This window comes from Tetrao urogallus, assembly GCF_951394365.1.
Source record: "Tetrao urogallus genome assembly, chromosome: 3".
Lineage (NCBI taxonomy): Eukaryota > Metazoa > Chordata > Aves > Galliformes > Phasianidae > Tetrao > Tetrao urogallus.
In genome coordinates, this window is record NC_136815.1 from 86,071,776 (window position 1) to 86,090,608 (window position 18,833).

Consider the following 18,833-nt stretch of genomic DNA (forward strand, 5'->3'; position numbering starts at 1 on the left):
CCTGATAGACACCAGTGGATGCCAACTCTGTCCTGAAGACGTACCAGAAAAACAACATCAAGACAACATGGAAACCTTCTTTCCTTTCATCAGACAGCTCTAACTCCCTTCACAGCTCCAAGACATTATCTGTAGCTTCTGGCAAGTGCAACTAACAAGCCTGATGTCAAAGTAGAAGAACATCCAAGAAAAAAATCAAAGGAGAAATTCTCAGTGTCTAGGATGCCACTTCCCTCAGGAGGCCAACCCAAGAACCTTCTCATCAGACACAGTGCTGCCACCCACTGACAGTGTTCCACAGACACATAAAGGGAGACTACCAGCATTCCTTCCTTAGCACTAGCCATACTAAAGCTTGGGAAGATTTCAACAGTATCAGATAGTATCTGAGACTTATCTGAAAGCTACAGGAACTTCTCAGAACTACATTTTCATACACTGAATTCTTGGAACTTTCCAGTGCTGGCTGTGTGCTATTATCACACACCATAGGCATTTAAGGATGTACCACAGAAGCTAAGAAATTTTTTCATGTGCTCTCCACCTACTGAAATGAGTGGTATTTCAGAGGCAAAGTTATAAAACAAAGTAAAAGCAGCAAAGTATGTCAGTGTGCATATTACTAATGGCTATTAAATTACTAATAATTTTAAAAGAAAACCTTGACATTACCTGCATATGAAAATCTCTTAGCTAGAACCTTGGAGTGAACACAAACTATTAGAAAAATTAAATTAGGAAAATATGTAAGATAAAAAGATCCTGAAAACAGAAAGAAATATCAATACTCTGAAATGCAAGCCTACAACAATACACCATTTTCAGAATGAGATATCTAAGTACTTTCTCTCTTGTATCTCTATGTTACACCCTATTCCTTCAGATCAAACCCATTCCTAGGGAAAACTACACACTGCTGAAAAACCCCAGGACATGTTTGTGCAATCTGCAGAATGAAGCCAATGACTTCTACAAATTGAGTCTGTATATTCCCAGATCACCAGACTCGTGACTAGTAACCAGATGTGAAGAGACGAAAGGAAAGAAAAGGGAGGGTGAGCAAAAGAGAGACTACTCTTTCCAATTAAATTACTTTTAAAGTAAACACCATTAATATGAGAGGACCTTCCACAAGGTCCTCTCATTTACTGACAAACTTACAAGTCAAGAGGTACCAAAACAAAGATTAGTTCTCGTGCTTGGTTTTTAGATGTCCAGTATTTCCAGTAATCAGCAACTTGTCAATATGAAATACAGATAACAGTTTTGAGCCTCTCCACATGTTGGCATGGATTTGCTCAGCAAGATTCTGACTGCAGAGGTAGAACATCTCACTGCTGCTCTCTTATACGAAGAAAATAACCGAAACCAAATAACTTCTAATGAACAACACTGAAAATTCAAGCTGGTCATGTCTTTCTATGGCTTAACCTCTAACTCTGAATGTTTTAATACATAATTGCAGTTAGTTCCAAGATCTAGCAGTTAAAATAAAACTTGATCTCAGTAATTAGAATTATTAAAAGCTGTGTTGGATAATAGTTTTAGAATAAATTCTTTAAATTTGGGGGGGGGGGGGGGGGGGGGGGGGGGGAAGTCTATGGTTCATCTTAATAAAAAACAGGTACAGCTGGTGTAGTCTAACTTCTGTAGCTCAACATGACAGTATTGACAAAGCCCTGAGGTCTCTGTGTTGAAAGCCCTGTTATACTAAAAGGTCTGGAGTGCTTACAATTAAGCATCACAATGTCTGTAGTTTAACTGCTTAAATTAAAGTCATATTGAGACACTTAAGTTTTCCAGAAATGTACTGGTCAGCCATCAATTGCACCACCTAAAATCAAGCCCTACATGCCAAGTAGACTCCTTTAAAAAAAAAAAAAAGAAATCAATGGAACAGTTGGAAAGGGTTGGGTTTCAAATATATTTTTACACTGGGTAAGCCAGAAGTACAAATGGACAGACACTTCTGTCTGCCCAAAATCCACAACATAAGACCACTCATGAGGGTGGGAAACTACAATTGTTCAAGACAGTTGGGTGGTTTGTTTCCCTTTAAAACAGGTGCTGGCAGAGCAGGAATCAGCATATCTTCTTCACACAAAATTCAAGCTTAGCCTAAAGTCAGGTGTTCAGCTTCACAGCACAATGTAGCAGAAACAGATCTGAGATTTCAGGTCAAGTGTGATGCAGCTTAGGAGTTTAAGGAATGTCCACAGACAAGAAGATACGAAGTGAAGAGTGGGGTTCTTAGAATGGACCTGCCTAGGTGCTACTGAAGTTATTCACACCATGTCTTGAACCTTTCCTAAGATGAAGGGTTGCTTTCCTTCCTTTCAAAAATCTACCTCATTGCAGACTTCAGTAGACTCTTACTGCTGTCCAGGCTTGCAAAAATAATTCTTTAATATCAGCAATTCCCTGCTGTGGTCCAGTATTCAATCATGAAACTACAGTTTCTACAGCTCTAAAAGTCGGGTTGCCAGGTGGCTTGTGTGGAGCCCTGAGCTTGTTAGCTCTGTAACACACTCTAGTATAATACCTGGACATAGGCAGTGTGTGTATTTGTGAACTGCCTAGAACAACGCCATTTGGTTCCATAGGAACAGCCAGAGGGATCACTGAAAACCCCAGTCAAAGCCAGCTATTGCATTTCTTTAGGCCAAACTCTGAAAGAGACTTAAGGCAGCTTCATACTCCGACTATATAAAAGCCTACATCTTACCACTTCAGCATTTGGTTTGCTGGCTCAAGAACAAGAAGCACTAATAGAAGAATAGGACAGTATCAGTTCGTGCAAGAATAAGTGAACAAAGTCAACAAATCAGTAACTGAAACAGATTTATATATATATATTTAATATTCTATCAAATTCGTTATCTTCTAGAATGTGAAGGCTGGAAGACACAAGATCACACAAATACAGAAAAATAATTGTTTTAGATCTTTTCACATGCAGTCTAAAGCTCATGGTCTTACTATATTTCTGGGATCAAATAAAAGAGGAAAATTGTTTCCTTTATCAGACAAATTATCTGCAAGAGCAAAAACACATCTTACAACTTTGCAGATGGTGAGAAAGTACAAAAGATGTAGCAGCATTCTGGAGTCCAGACTGAAAAAGGGTTAATCTATCATTTACACAGTGCTGCTTCAGTTCTCAGTCAGAAAGAATTTGATCACAACTTCTCAAAGAGGTCATAGAAATCTAGTTTTCATTCAAATTAAGAATAAGTTAGCCTGGAATCTCAATGAATTCACCTGGAGATAGATTAAACTAAGATAGGAACAGGTTTAACTGGTTAAAGGTGTTCCTCTGGTCTCTGTCTTCTCTAAAAGTGGGTTAGCCTCGTGATGCACCCGATATGAGCAGCTCTCAACTGCACACTTGAGGCACATCAAGGCAACATCTGGCTTTGCATCATAACCCAGTTCCTTTAAGAGGAAGTCTAGCTGTGCAGACACAAAAGGAGCTGTCGTGTGCTCCAAGGGATCGACCAGTTTGAACTGTGAGTCCAGTGCACTGTATCTGTTCAGTGCAAACACAGACACTGAAAGTCAAAACAAAATTATTTTCCTGAGGAAATCTACATTGCTCACACAAGCAAGGAATACAGCAAATCAATGCATTTCCTGTGGTTCAGGATTTGGTTCAAGTCAGAAATGCATTCTAACAAACATTCAAACTTCAAGATTTCCTTCAGACCATAACATTTCTTAATGTGAGTACCTTAACCGAAAGCTGTTGTCCCCCCCCCCTTTTCCATAGACCACAGCCTTGAAATCCTGGCATACAGAGCTGTAACAATCAAGGTAAATTTTCTTTAAAAATATTAATGTTAATGCACTAATCCAGTTATGAGAAAGTTAAGCCCTGGGATGATAATCTAATTTAGAATGCCCAGCTTATGGAGGAAGGCATCACAAAGCTGATCACTCAAGAACGTCAGGAACCTGAACAATTGAAATATGAATGACTGGAAAAATGAAAAATAATCACACCATTTGAGAAAAACAGGCTCGGGAATGAAAAGAACAGAAAACACACTTTCATCACTAGCTCCAGCAAGAATTGATTTCTGAACCCTAGGTGACAAAAAGAATCTTCAGAAGAGGCTCTCTTTTGGGGGAGAGAAAGCACTATAGCTTGCAAGTAGAGAAAAAATGCTTTCCTGTCCCAAGCAATATACTGGGCATCTTAAAGCTCATGTTCTTTCTTAAGCAGGAACCTAGAACTCTAAACCACTGTTAAAAAAAAAAAGTCTGCTTTTGTGAAGTCCCTTGAGCATTACAGTACAGAACATTAAAAAAATACATCCACAATAGTCTAAGCTTTCATGCGTTTTCAAATTATTTACACTGTTGAATGCACATTAAAATAGCTTACCTGCATATTTTGTAGTGTTTGATTCATCCATGGACCAGAAGCAGTGATCAAAGGCAAACACCTGTAAAAAGCACATAAAAGGCAAATGAGGAACTCAAGCTACAGAGCATCTCTTAAAGTTATATCAATCCACAACTGCTTAACTGCAGACAGGTTTATACTCTTTATACTGGTCCTAAATCAGAATTGTAAAAGGCCTCAGCAATGGGAATACTTTATGGAAATCTTAAGCACTGCAGAGCTGCAATACTTTTTCTGTCTGTAATACCCACGCTACAAAACACTGCTTAAAAAAAAAAAATAAAAATAGATGCATTATAGTTGAACCAACATAATTAACTGTTTTAAAAATTGGACACTCGAGTCAGTTAAAAAGAAGTTTCCACTGTTCACAAAGCTTTGGAAAAGAGTGAAGAGGAATAGACAGGTGTAGTAAAGTCCCTGTGTAAATGTAAGTTACATTCATTCTGATTCAAATTTTCATTGTTGAAACTGAAACTGCAAATGCCAGCTCTGTGTAGGTCTTACAGGTAGTCAGAGTATTTCTCAAAAAAAAAAAAAAAAAAAAAAAAAAAAAAAAAAAAAAGAACTCCATCATTGTCTTCCAAAATAAAGTCAAACTTTGTAACTAAGGGGACAAAAAACCCCACCACCACCAAAAACCCGAGCAAATATAAAAACAGGAAAACACATCCAGGCCATGGTAAAGACATCATTACTTGATCTGAATGCAGAGGACACAAAGCATGAAGAAGAAAAGAACAAAATACAATGAAAGTTAGGCTTTCAGATTCAAGGATGGAGGCTGGGATCGGCTGGGAAAAACACTGTTGAAGAACAAGATGTGAAGAAAAAGGATCTCATTGAAGAATAGTAGCAATATAGCAGAAAGCCTGTGACCAGTAAACAGCATGCTATGTCTGCATGACTGGAGTGTTACCACCACTAAGTCACAGGTTCAGACAACAGCACCATGTGGGCTGCTATGGAGAAAGCTAACTCCATTCAGACAGACCCAAAACACATACGCTTCCATTTCCTATTTTAAAAGCAACTGGAAGTTGCCAGTTTATCCCAGTCTAGAAATTAACTCCAAGAATTGTTCCAAGAATTTCAGGTGACAATCCAATCTTTGCTGCCAGTAGGATGATACAAAAAGCTCTACTGTCAAAACATCAACAAGCACAGGAAACTATGGCACTTTGTGCACTCCATCTCTTAAAACAGATAAGTTCGCATTCACAAGTCATGAAAGTTTTAGCTCATCTTTTGGACATTTCACTGGGTACCATAAGAAAGGAAAGAAACAAAAGAGCAGTAGCAGTATTCAGAACTAGAGGATGCATTTCCTCTTCAGGATTGTATTACTAGCTTCAGCTCTAGCCTGCTTCAAAGAGCAAGACTGCAAATAATTACATTAAGCGCTTCTCTTGTGCGTAAAACAAAAAAACACCCTCAAATCTCTTCAATTACAGCTTTTGTAATTAACATTATGAGAAATACATCTGAATACGCAATGAATTGAACTGAACATGCTCAAGTCACAGAATGTAAAGTTTTATTCTGCATAACCGCCTCAAATTCAGAACAAGAGAAAAAACTCTAGAAAAATTCCACCAATTTGTGGCAAGGAGGTTTTTATAAAAGTAGGATTTCATGATTGTATGACATCTCCTTTATCACATACTTGATGGTGCAGCCAGTGACCAACAGCCAGCTTCACTCCTGTCCAGAAACTAAGGCTGACCAATGTTTCTGCCAACAGTAACAAAGCATCACTGAAAGCACTCAATATGCAGAACTTGCTGAGCTGACTATGTAGCAGACATCAATACAAGATGCACGAAAGTTTTACCATGCACTTCTAATGCTCAAGGAAGGAGCCTTAAGGACTAAGTAGCACCAGAAGACCTGCCTAACCTAAGAGGACATAGTCCTACAGCTCAGTAGACAGATAGGCAATGTAATTATTACAGAGACAAGCTAACAGGATGACCAGTCTAATGAAGACTTACTTTCATATCAGCTGAGGGTTGCAGCTGGGTAGAAACAGAACGATATTCAATACTGTGCTTAAGCCACTTGCAAACCTGCAACAGTGTCCTGTAAAAGCACTTAGAAACCATAATTTTGATCCAAGTTGCCTTTCCTGCACATCTGAGAACACTACAGTACAGACACTTAATATTAATTCATATTTGACAGTTTTATATTGCCTCAAACACATCGAAATATATGGTGTGTGTTCCACATTTTACCAAAACAAACTGACTGTAGATCAAACTAAAGACTGAAATTCCATTTTATATTGTTGTTCTTTTGGAATCCCAAGGGAGGCAGAAAGGAATCATTTCTTTATTAAAACTTTGCTTGGGACCAAATTTTCTGTGCTGGGACTTCCAAGAGACAATCTTCTTAGTGAGACATACAATGCAGGTCAATACAGAGCAAGAGCCAGGGGCTCTATTTATTAGCAGAAAAACAAGACATCCTGAGATAAACCCTGAAACCAGGAAGAAGGTGATGGATAGTTTCCTTTTTGGTTTTCAGATATGCAGAACTCTCTTGGATTGTCTGCAGTCATAAAGCTTCCACACAATATATCTGAAGATTAGGTTGTAACCAAACTCTTCATAAAATGTCTGTTGCTGCAAACATTCTGGGATAAAATAGCAAGATAAAATTTTGGCTTAACACAGCAACCTGGTCTCTTTCCATTTCTTCCAATTATATGCAAAATATAACAACGGTTTAAGAGAAGACTTGACAGTGAGACAATGCTTAGCCCACAAAAGTGAAATGAGTTCTGGAATTTCCTTCTGAAGAGGAGAAAAAACCCAAACAACTCCATAACAATAATCTAACAGGGAGGTCTGAGTCACTTGCTCCAATACAAACAGAAAGAGACAACTTCAAAACCAGGACATTTCCTGCTGTTACAGAGTGAAAGATGTAGCTTTGTCACTGAACTGTGAGTAAAATGCAGCATTTACTCCCCTCTACTTTCAGGTCTTCAGGGTGCATCTTAAATATTTCTGTGCCTTTATTTATCTTGCTTCAGCTTCAAATCTGAAGAACTCTCAGTCGTCAACAGAAAAAGCCTAACCTTTTTAATAACTTTTATAGCCCAAGAATTCGTGTTTCCCTTTTCTCATTCCACTTCTGTGAACATTTTCCTTATAGGACTGACTGGGTAAAAAGGAAAAACAACCTAATCTCCCTGTGATCAAACTGCAAGCTGATATATTACAAACGGAAACCCAATTGGAAGGCTCCAGCCTAACAGATGCCTATTCTGCTCCCTTGAAACAAAATATTATCAGCAGTGGATCACACAGTCCAGTTCAGAGAGCTTACCCAGCTACACAGGCTAATGTGTAATGACATAAGAGGTCAATACAGAAGTACTGCAAGCCAATTTAATCTGTTGTCCTACACTTTTCCCCCTTAGTTAAGGTAGCAAAATCATGACGGATTATTCAGTGACTCATAATTGCGGTTTAACCTGGCAGCAGCTCAGTACCTCACAGCCATTCACTCAATCCACCCCACTCGAGTGGGAAGAGGCACTGGCAACAAAACAGAACTGGTGGGTTGAGATGAAACGTTATTTGCTAACACAGAAGAGGAAAAAGCAAGCAAAAACGCAATAGTAACAATAAATATATCTAAATAAATATAGCCACAATGCAATTACTTCCCACCTACCAACCAATGCTCACCACCAATACACCACAAAGTGCACAATTAACTCTGTTTCAGATGAAACCAGGACATAATAATATAAACACTGACCGTGTAAAGAGACAAAACCTGTGCTTGCAGCTATTCCTCATAGAAAAGCAGTTATCTGATTTATTATAAAAAGGTAAAAAATTGGTCCAAAATGATGGTGCAGTAAGGAAGAGAAAAATTCTGCCCAAAAATGAAACAATGGTAAATATAAGATCTTAAGTTCTCTATTACATGTAAAAAGCCACAACAAAGTCTTAGGCCTCTTATAGACTGCTTTCTGGAAAACTATTAAATCCTTAAGTAATGATTACTTCAAAAAATAAAATTAAGAATATGTCAGGTAAAAAAGTGGAAACTGCAGGAGCATTCAGTACCTGCATAACACATACAGCAACTGCAGGAAAACTCTTCTCCATTGAAACAAGTATGCAGAAAAAAATTAAAATTACTTAGGTTAGTGATAACAAAACAGAAACTGCGAGCATTCCCAACCAAAGCTGCTTACAGGACAACTTAAACCTTTGGAAACAGATTCTAAACGCAAGCACGAAGAGAGTAAGAAATAAAGCATTTAAGAGTAAGGTCTCAATCAGTAAGGCTCTGCAGCACCCACATAACTAAGGCACTGTATGGGAAATGTCTGTAGGACACAATCTGAACAGTGGGACCTTTTTATATTTAAGTACAAAGATGATTCTACAGCTTCTATTTTCCTGGCCTCCAGTGCAGAAGGTGCAGGACATGCAGTCCTAAGAACTAAGGTAAGCACACACAAGCTTACCTGGGGACACTTCAATATATGCTGACTACTACTTTCTCTTTTGACATGGGCATGCAGAATAATAAACTTTTTCTCACTGATTTTATTCTCCCTGTCACCCATTTCTCTGAAGGATGTATGAAAAGCATTGTCAATGAGATCAAAATGAACTCACAGCCAGTACTCAACACCACACACTGAAAATGCCTTTTTCATTTTTTGGAGAACACACAAAAGCAAAATCCAATATTTTCACCAACTATTCACCATCTATGCATTTCAAAACTATTATTTAAACACATTTGAACAAAGAGGAATCTGTGACAGAATTTTTTAAACTACAAAAGCATCTTTTACAAATTAGTTTTAAGCATATTTTGGAAAATCTATTCCATTTGGCTCTTTTAACACTGCAAGGAAAAAAGAAATCCAACTGTTTGTTGTTTGAAATTCAACATTTAAAACCACCAAATGCATCTCCACAAAGACTTCCTGAATCTTCAGTTGCTCTAAGTATTTCAAGAACGTCTCTGTGACCCTATGGACTCGTATTTCTGCTGTACTATTACAGTGATGCCAATTTCATCTCCACTGCACCACAAATTGTAAAGTATTCTTTAAAAAAGTAAGCAAAATGGGAAAACTTTGACAGACAGTTTCACACTACTTCATCTTAACACACCGGTTGGCATTCAGATGCAATCAGATGCAAGATGCCTGCCAGTTCTTATGGCTGGACTCAAAATTACTCTTGGTTTTCAAATTTCAGAGGGAAATAAGGAACAAGCCTTGAAGTTACTCTACTTTCTGTAAAATTCTTGGCTTTACTGCAGCCACTAAAATAGACAGGCAGATAAAAGAAACAAGCAGTGTGCTCAGGTGGCTAAGAAGGCCAATGGCACCCTGGCTTGCATCAGGAATGGCGTGGTGAGCAGGACTAGGGAAGTCATCCTGCTCCTGTACTCAGCACTGGTGAGGCCTCACCTCGAGTACTCTGTTCAGTTCTGGGCACATCAGTACAGAGGTGCTTCTGATTCTCAAAGAATTGGAAAAGACAGCCAAGGGATATTAACATTTTAAATAGCCAAAACAATATTCTGCAGAGCTTGTTTTTATCAAAGCCCCTAATCTATGCCTTCAACAATTAATGATTTTAAGGGCATGCAAGTACACTTACATGAACTACTTACAGGTAATGAGTACCATATCCAACATTAAATGCTTAACTGATTATGCTATGCAATATGATTAGTTTAGAAAGGAGTCTAATTTCACCTTATTAGTCCTTTTAAAACCTAATCTTCCATACAGACTAGAGCATGGGGCTTTCAGCATTTAGCAGTGCACTGTTAAGGAATATGTTCAGTCTTGGCAAACACCATCTATGCATCTATACAATACTGAAAATGCACACATAACACTTCATAGTCATTTCCACGTGACCAATAGATGGCTAATCAATCATGTTCTGTTTACATAGAAAAAAAAGTTATGCTTTACTGGTGAAGATACTGCTCATGTGAACCTCAATGAAGCAGTCAGCCTGACAGGCAGGGTGAACTACAGGGCTGTCTAGTAGGCTGCTAAAAAGAAAAGTGCACAGTAAAGAATGGAGATTTTCGTTCAGACTGTTGCTGCTACATCTTTATTACAACTGTTCAAGTAGCTAAGTGTACATTATGAATTTGCAAACAAAGTCTACACCAGGAAGTGATATAAATGGAAATCATTAAAGGACCTGATAAGAAGTTGAGCAGGGTTTGCTGAGCGCCCACTGAGTGAAAAACACAAGTCCTACCACCTAAAGAAGTACAACAAAAAAATCTGAAGGCAGAGATCTCAGCTCAGAACAACTGTCTTTAATTGTCAAAACATTACACTTAGAGTCCAAGATCAGTAACATAATGAAACATCATGTTTGCAGAAAAAAAACTCTGGCAGTGAAAACTCTCATACCATTACATAAGTCTTCCTACCATAGCTTCAGAGCTATTGAGTTGGTTGGGAACCACAATGACCCCATGGTTAATGGAATTAGTTCATGAAATACAGAAGAAACTTTCAACACTTCCATAGTTTCATTAACAAATTTTGAAGACTGACTGCAAAGGATACCCAAAAAGCTACATCGTTCAAGAAGCATCCTCATCTCACATCATATCTTGAGATACTCACAATATGCATTTCTACTGACAGTGAGAAGCATCTTCTGTCTCAAACTGATCAACATTTCATCATCTGAAGTTTTGGTACTATAGCTCAAGGATATCAATGGCCATCTAACTATACCCAGCAATTATGTGGCCTATATACACAACTATGCAGCTGGTATGCCTTTGTGGAAGAAACTCAAGGCTGTAATTAAGCTATTACATAACACCAATAACAACTTTATTTACCTACCAGGGCATATGAATGGGGCACTAAAGAAAACGAATGCTCATGAATTTTTTTGTTGTTCAAATTACAAAAAAGAAATGGGGGCTTGCATGTTTGTTTTTTGTTGTTGTTTTGTTTATTAGTTTTCTTTTTAAAGCCCATGATCAAGCTCTTTAGTGCTAGGTATATTAACTGGAGTTGACAGAAGAATTTTATTGCTTTGGAAAAAAAAAAGGAGAAACTGAAAACCAGCTCCATCTTTAAGACATTCAATCATTCAGGGAAAGAATGTCAGCCCAGCATAGCATTTCAAATGGAAATACCAGTGTTATTTACTATAAAATAATTGTCTTTTTTTTTTTTTTTTAACCTGCTGTGATCTTAAATTGTTTGGTTTATGTGACTTTTTCAATTCAAGCTAGAATAGATCTTGTTCCATTCTTCCTTACCTAATGGGAATAATACAGACCACTTACTGAGATATTTTCTTCTTACACTTTAAAAAATAATCAGAATAGTGTTCATACACATTTATATATATTTATATATACACACACAAAGATAGGTGTCTGAATCACACAGATATGCTAGGCGTCCCACTACTACTTCCCAGAAGGCTAACATAATACTCTGCTACACCTGTAGAAGACACCTCAGACTTGCACGCGAACTATTTGAGATTTAGAAATCAAAGAGAATAATGTAAAACAAGCTCATTGACAGTTAACTACAGCTCTCTGCTATGAAAAATAACATGCAACAGAAGCAAAAAGTATCCCCATAGACACATAGCACTCATTCTGCTTCTTTTCCCCTGCATTACACACAGTATTTTCTAAGCAAGTTCTGGTGCTCTTTGGCCACTATGTACAAATTACTGAGTCTTGAAGATGACAAAATCATAGAATCATAGGAGTTGGAAAGGACCTCTGGAGATCATTGAGTTCAACCTGCCTGATAAAGCAGGTTCCCCTACAGTACATCACACAGGAAAGCACAGGAAGAAATATCTCCAGAGAAGACTCCACAATCTCCCTGGGCAGCCTGTTCCAGTGCTCAATTACAAACAAGAGTTTGGTTTTTTCTGGATGTGTTTCACCACCTTTCAAAACAATACTCACTATAAAGAAGTATTATACACAAAGAAATGTTTTACACATTATACTTATTATTTCAAAGGTATTTAGCAATGCATTAAAATAATGGCTTGTCCTAGTCATAGCTTTAAGTCACAGCTTCACATAATCTTCACGTCAATTGGATTAAGATGTAATCTTTGCAATTATGAAGTTAACGTTGAAAAATGAGGAATAGAGGTTTCTTTAAATGTGCTTTTCTTCAAAGCCACATTGATCCCATACTATAGGAACATGCCAGACACTTCTGTAGTATTCAAGACTTTTAAAGGAGGACCAACATGGAGAGAATGCTTACCTTTGGTGGTTTTCTAGAAGATGGGGAAAAGTCAGCAACAATGAGGTGAAGTATGAATTGACCATTCACATAAGTGGAGGCAGCAGAAAAAGAAAAGAAATAAAGAGTCAGTGCACTTCATTATTATAATCTGAACATTTTTCTGTAACCCACAATGTTTTTAAGACTAATCAAATCAGAAGAAATCAGAAGATACTTATAGGATATAGCATAGATTTTTAACAAGAATCAGTAGTTCCTTCATCATTAATACAATCACAGATTTAAAAGAGAGAAAGAAAAATGTAACATTCCTCACAGCTATAAAATCTAACAGCACTGAGTTTAAAAGTGAAAACAAACATTTTTTGTCACGGAAGTCAAATCACTTCCATTTTGTGATAAGCTAAAACAGCCTACAAACTGATAGACAACAGCACTGGGCAAAGCCCCTCTGACTTTAGCAGTGCTACACATCAAGAACAAGGCAGGAGCGAGTTTATGGAAATGTATAGGAAAATAAATCTGTATTTTCCCTGGCCACTGAAAGCCTACACAGAACATGGCAAACCAAAGCAAAAACACCATTATCCTTCAGGCACAGCTCCAACTGGTGCTGTCATAAATGGAGCAGAGGTAACATTTCAAACTGAGGATACCAATGTCAAGTACTTTGACTTGCCCTTCAATGTTTTATGTTTACCCTGGCAGCCATGTGGTCACACAGTAAATTCAATTAGTTTGTTGGGTTTTTTTGGAGGGACTAGTCACGACTACTGACATGTCTCACTAAGCAGCCCTGTGCTTGCTAATGCCAATGCAAGAAAAGAGCCAAAGATAGAATACAGAATTAAATTGGTTTAGGCCATTCATGAAAACTACAATCTTATGCATAGCTTTAAATTAATCTGAAGTGATGCACTGTAGAAACACGAGACCAAGCCCCACCAAATCACAGACAAACTCCACAAAGGCAGGGGGGAAAAACACTTTGAACTGTCTGTCTACTGCCCCACAGCATGGAGGCTCAGCAAAAAAGGCTGAAAGAAAGTCAAACACAAACACATCTTACACAATCTTTTCTACCTACTCTCAGCTCATACCTCAGATGACACATCTGACTAGACCAGAATTACATAGCTGGCATATAACACTGGTATAACGCAAACACACTTTGCCTCCTAGCCAAACCACCTCCAGCAGCCTTACCCTTCCATTAACAGCAGCTGCTCACCCCATAGTGAGCTCACAGACAGGTGGCTCAGAGCTTGTGCTGAAATCACTCTTATCAAGTCAAAAAATACTATTTTGCTATACCTGGAATACTTTTTCATGTAATGAATTTCCACATGCGGTAGAAGTTCAACTTCGTCAGCCCAAGGTGTAGCCCAAGTTTTAGTATCAGCTCTAAACTTCGTATTCCTACATTAAAGAGATGCTGCTACTGAGGGAAGTTACCCAGACCTCTTAGGAAATGTTTCCATTTATTTCAAATGCACTCATGTCTTGAGAAGTAATTAAAAAATGTAACAGCTTTCGTAGGGAACTCCAAGTAGGTAGCTCTTGTAGTTCAGTAGGGTCCCCAGTCAGCAGGGTCAACTATTAGTCAAAGAAAGAAAATGGCAACAAAAAGTCTACCAACAAGTTTTCTGTTTGATAAGCCTCATATGGATAAGGGGTACAGAACATCACTTCAGTAAACACCTCCTTTCGCACATTTTGCAACACATTCCTTTAAGTAATGCAAGCCTTTCATGAAGTTCTCTCTCACTTTCCTCTGATGGTCACTCTAAGGAAAACAGGGCCACAACTTTTTGTAGCACTGCTGGACAGCTGGAGTTTCCCCATTGGAAGTGAGATCCTTCACAGCTTCCTGGATGTCAAGGCATCAGGAGCTGCAGGTGATCTCCCAACTCCTCAGGCACCTGCCAGCCTCAGCTGCAGCAACACAAGCAAAGGCCTCTGGAAATCAGTTACCTTGCTCTAGAGGATATGATTTCCTTAAGCCACTCAAACATTCCAGCTAACTAAGTCACTGTAACATTATTCTGACAATGACTCAGAGATACAAATACTTTTTTCAGTCAGAGGACTCAGACTAATAAAAAAATAACTGCTTACAGTTCTACTGAAATTACACATGTAGCAACTTAAAGTTGTCTCATAAAACCTGCCTTAGCCTCAATCAATTTTCCATCAAAGTATGCTGCTTTCATTTTATTTTTTTCAGACGTGCTTTATAGTTTCTTCCCCGTCCCAAAAGCCAGCATCTTCTCAGCTTCACAAAAACTTGGGTTTGTCTCACTTTTTATCACACCTTGACCAAGTAGACCCGGTGATTCAGTATCACAGCTTGAGGGGGAGAGGACGGCAGTTCACAGAGCTACAGCAATTCACATTTTTACTTCTCAGACCTATGCCATGCTTAAACATCAATGTTCCATCGACCACTGTGCCAATGACAACATGGAGGTACATCTTTTGAAAGGCAACAAAATCTCCTCTAAACCAAACTGCCAAGAAGTGTCACAGTTATCTACTCCTGTAACGTGTCTGCACAACAGCAGTTTTTTGTTTAACCTGACAAAGGACAATTTATTCTTTGATGTATCCAGAATTCAAAACCAAAGTAATCACCACCAAAAACCTGAAAAATATACTCATCCTTCAGAAGTGCAAATTGCAATTACCTCAAAGTCAACTTCCTCTTTTGTCTGGAAAAAATCACGGTATAGCAAGATGTCACTAGAATGATTTTCTAACTATGCTGAGAAGTACGCCTACTGAGGTCTGTCCCTGAAGAACTACTCCAGCTTTATCTTCTGCAGCAGCACCAAGTCTCTCCTATTCTGCCTGGCAAACATGAAAGGTGCAGAGCTCTTGGAGTGGGTCCAGAGGAGTGCCACTAAAAGGCTCAGAGGGCTGGAGCACCTATCCTATGAAGAAAGGTTGAGGGAACTGGGATTATTTCGCTTGGAGAAGAGAAAGTTCCAGGGAGACCTCATTTGAAGGCAGCATATCAACAGGAGGGGGAACGACTATATACATGGGTTGAGAATGGTAGGATAAGGGGGATTAGTTTTAAACTAAGACAGTGGAGATTTAGGTTAGATATTGGGAGGAAGTTTTTCACCCAGAGGGTGGTGATACACTGGAACAAGGAGGTTATGGATGCCCCATCCCTGCAGGCATTCAAGGCCAGGCTGGATGTGGCTCTGGGCAGCCTGGTCTGCTGGTTGGCGACCCTGCACACAGCAGGGGGTTGGAACTGGATGATCATCGTGGTCCTTTTCAACCCAGGCCATTCTGTGATTCTGTGATATATATGCCAAGATCTCAACTCAAAACATCTCTCTCAAATGCACGAAATAAGGCTCAGTTCTGTTACAATGTTCTGTGCTAGAACATGAATGTGAAGTCTACTTACCTGTATCAGTGTTTTCTCTCTGCCATCTACCGTAAACTCTCCATGACAGCATACAGTGAGATGTGTTTAATTAGTAAGGAATAAGCTAGCATTACATATTCCGACCAGAAAACTAGCACTGTTTAACAGGGAGCAATAGAAGACATTCCTCAACCTTGAGCATCCATGGTACTGTCATTGTAATTGAGTTCAGAACAACACTGAGAATGGCTTTTGTCCCTTAATGATGTTGTCAGCATTCCCAACCAAATGCCACTTCCACCAGAGACAAAGTCATCCCAAACATCAAAAAACATCAAAGCACTGGTAAACATTTCTCCCACTTAATCCTTCCACCTAATAATGCTTCACCAGCACCCTTTGAGAATGTCATCTGTGACAGGGGTAATGTGCTTTTTAAAATGATCCTGTAGGTATAAACCCAGATATTCCACATTTAAGGAGACGGGGGAGGAAGATGCATTTGAAAAGTAGGTCTTAGTCTCTCTGGAATGACACCCACACAACCCAATTCTTCTCCAATTGGACCATGCCAAGAAGCCAAGTAGGTCACAACTGTACTATAATTACATCATGTTTTGAAAAGTATTCTGTGGATTCTTTTCCTTTCTCACAATCAGCTAATGAAGACAAAGCAGTAATAACCAGCTACGTTAAGTAACCACAGGTAGTATCTATAGCAGACGATGAACCAACCACAGGGTTTTCAGCTTGCTCTTCCAAGCTGACTCCAGCAAAATCATCCTCCAAAACACTGACTCCGAAATACCTTTTTGCTCTCACTGAATGTGCAATCACAGTAAATTTGCAGTAGTCGCTATTTTCCCAAATATATAATTAAATGTTTATATGTAGTGGCTATGCAGTCATCAAGGCACTCTTCAGGATCACTGGCCAGAGGAATTATTAAAAGCAACATCCAGTATACTAGAATATGGGAGAAAAATCTTTTTTTTTTTTTTAAAATGAGTTGAATGATATTCTTTCTTTCTTCAGTGAGCATAAACATCAGCAAATTGAGATCATCCTGACGGATATAAAAATTTTTTCCACATTTCTGTTTGAGCTCTTCCTGGCAGTATTTAATAGCTACAGTTTTCACATCTTGCCTTCCACATATTCCTCACGTGCAGGAAGAATATTCTGTTGAGAATTCTGTAATATCAGGGAATGAATGGCCCCTTTGTATGAATCTACAGCCTGACTGCTCCCAGCTATGTCAAGTTGGAACAGGTTATCAAATTTGTTATGCTTTCATGTACATGCAAGGATATGGCTTTATACTCCTCCCATCCTCAATTTCAGCCTTTTCTTTTCTTACCACCTTTCCAGCCTCTGGAACCTAAAGACAAGTTGATCACAGTAAATACAATATTTTTTTCTGAGTTTTTTTGGTGGTTTTCTGTTGTCACTCTTTTGGTTTCTTGTTTTTAAATCAGATTGCCAGTAATGTAAGCCAAGAACATCCCAGAATCCGTACGTGTTTGCATCACCCAGAGGCAGATCGCAGAACCAGTAGTAGGATCACCATAACAAATGCCTCTTGCTTTATTTGATCAAAGTAACTGCATTGTTTGCCTGGGTATATAAGGCTGTCAGAGTGGTTGTAGCAGAGATAACAGACATTCAGCACTCATACTTAGAAACTGCAAGTATGTAAAGATAGAGATGAGGTTTTTTAATCCTATTATCCCCTCAGAGGAATATCCTGCAACTCTAGGACCCCTCACTGTTGAGTGGTTTGTCACTGCAGGTCGTTACTTGCAGGCCTGATACTATGCATCTTAAAAAGTATGTATATGCTTTGTTAATGGGTACTACTTAATAAAAGCATGTATCTTACTTAATAAAAGCATGACATAGGAACTATTTTGATGATCATGTGTGGAGGAGTATTAGCAGCTTGTTTTCTCTCAAAACACAGAGAAAAAGATTTATTTGCCCATTTCCTCCTTCTACTCTTTAAAGGCAAGAGAAGGTCAAAGGAAATGGGGCAATGCCCTGATAGGGAAGCGTCCCACCTTTGTACTTGGCTGGGGCACCTCTGGTAGAGCTGGCTAATGAAAAAGTCAGCATCACAATTCAGTACCAGAGCTTCCAGAACACATACTTTGTATCCAGCAAAAGTCTGTTCTACAGAAAAAAAGAACAGTGAAATACTAACACTGACCAAGTGTTTGCATGGTGAGATAGCCGATCATAATAAGAAACATCACAAAACAAGCAAGCAAACCAACACAGATGAAAACACTAAAAATAGATTGCTCTCTAGCTTTATGAAAGCACTGTGTGAAGGAGCTGTGAGCTATGCACCAGTGCCCAATGGAAAGAGAGAAAAGTCAAACACTGAAATCAGTTCTGCAGAACAAGTTAAATAAAACAGGCATTACAGAGTGACTATCATTGCATTAAAAAAACCTCTAGAAAATGACTGGTTACTCCACCATATCAAGGTTCCACTCCAATAACTTGATCTCACTCACTGCAGCAGTGATAAATTAGACAAAAAAAATGCAGCACAGGTTATAAGACCAGCACAAGGTCACTAAAATAAGTGAAAGACATTCACAAGATGGAAAACAGCACCAACTGCGCTGGAACACATCTAGTCCCTAAACTACCTTTCACTACAAGTTCTGCCTATTTTTACTGCCCAACATCAGCAATGTATTGACATGAAGTTCAGGTAGTTCTAACTTTTACAAAGAAAACTCCAGTGCAAGTAAAAGCAA

At 38.6% G+C, this 18,833-nt stretch overlaps 1 protein-coding gene across 1 annotated transcript in view; it reads right to left on the reverse strand.

Annotated features, from left to right (window-relative positions):
• The window catches only part of KIF13A (kinesin family member 13A), a gene marked incomplete at both ends in the record, with an annotated part of 107,375 nt that overhangs the window by 57,498 nt on the left and 31,044 nt on the right, over positions 1-18,833 (reverse strand). Inside the window, 2 exons of the mRNA XM_079533476.1 lie at positions 4,388-4,448; positions 12,696-12,708. Of these exons, the coding sequence (XP_079389602.1) occupies positions 4,388-4,448; positions 12,696-12,708 (74 nt within the window). The remainder of the gene's footprint in view (positions 1-4,387; positions 4,449-12,695; positions 12,709-18,833) is intronic.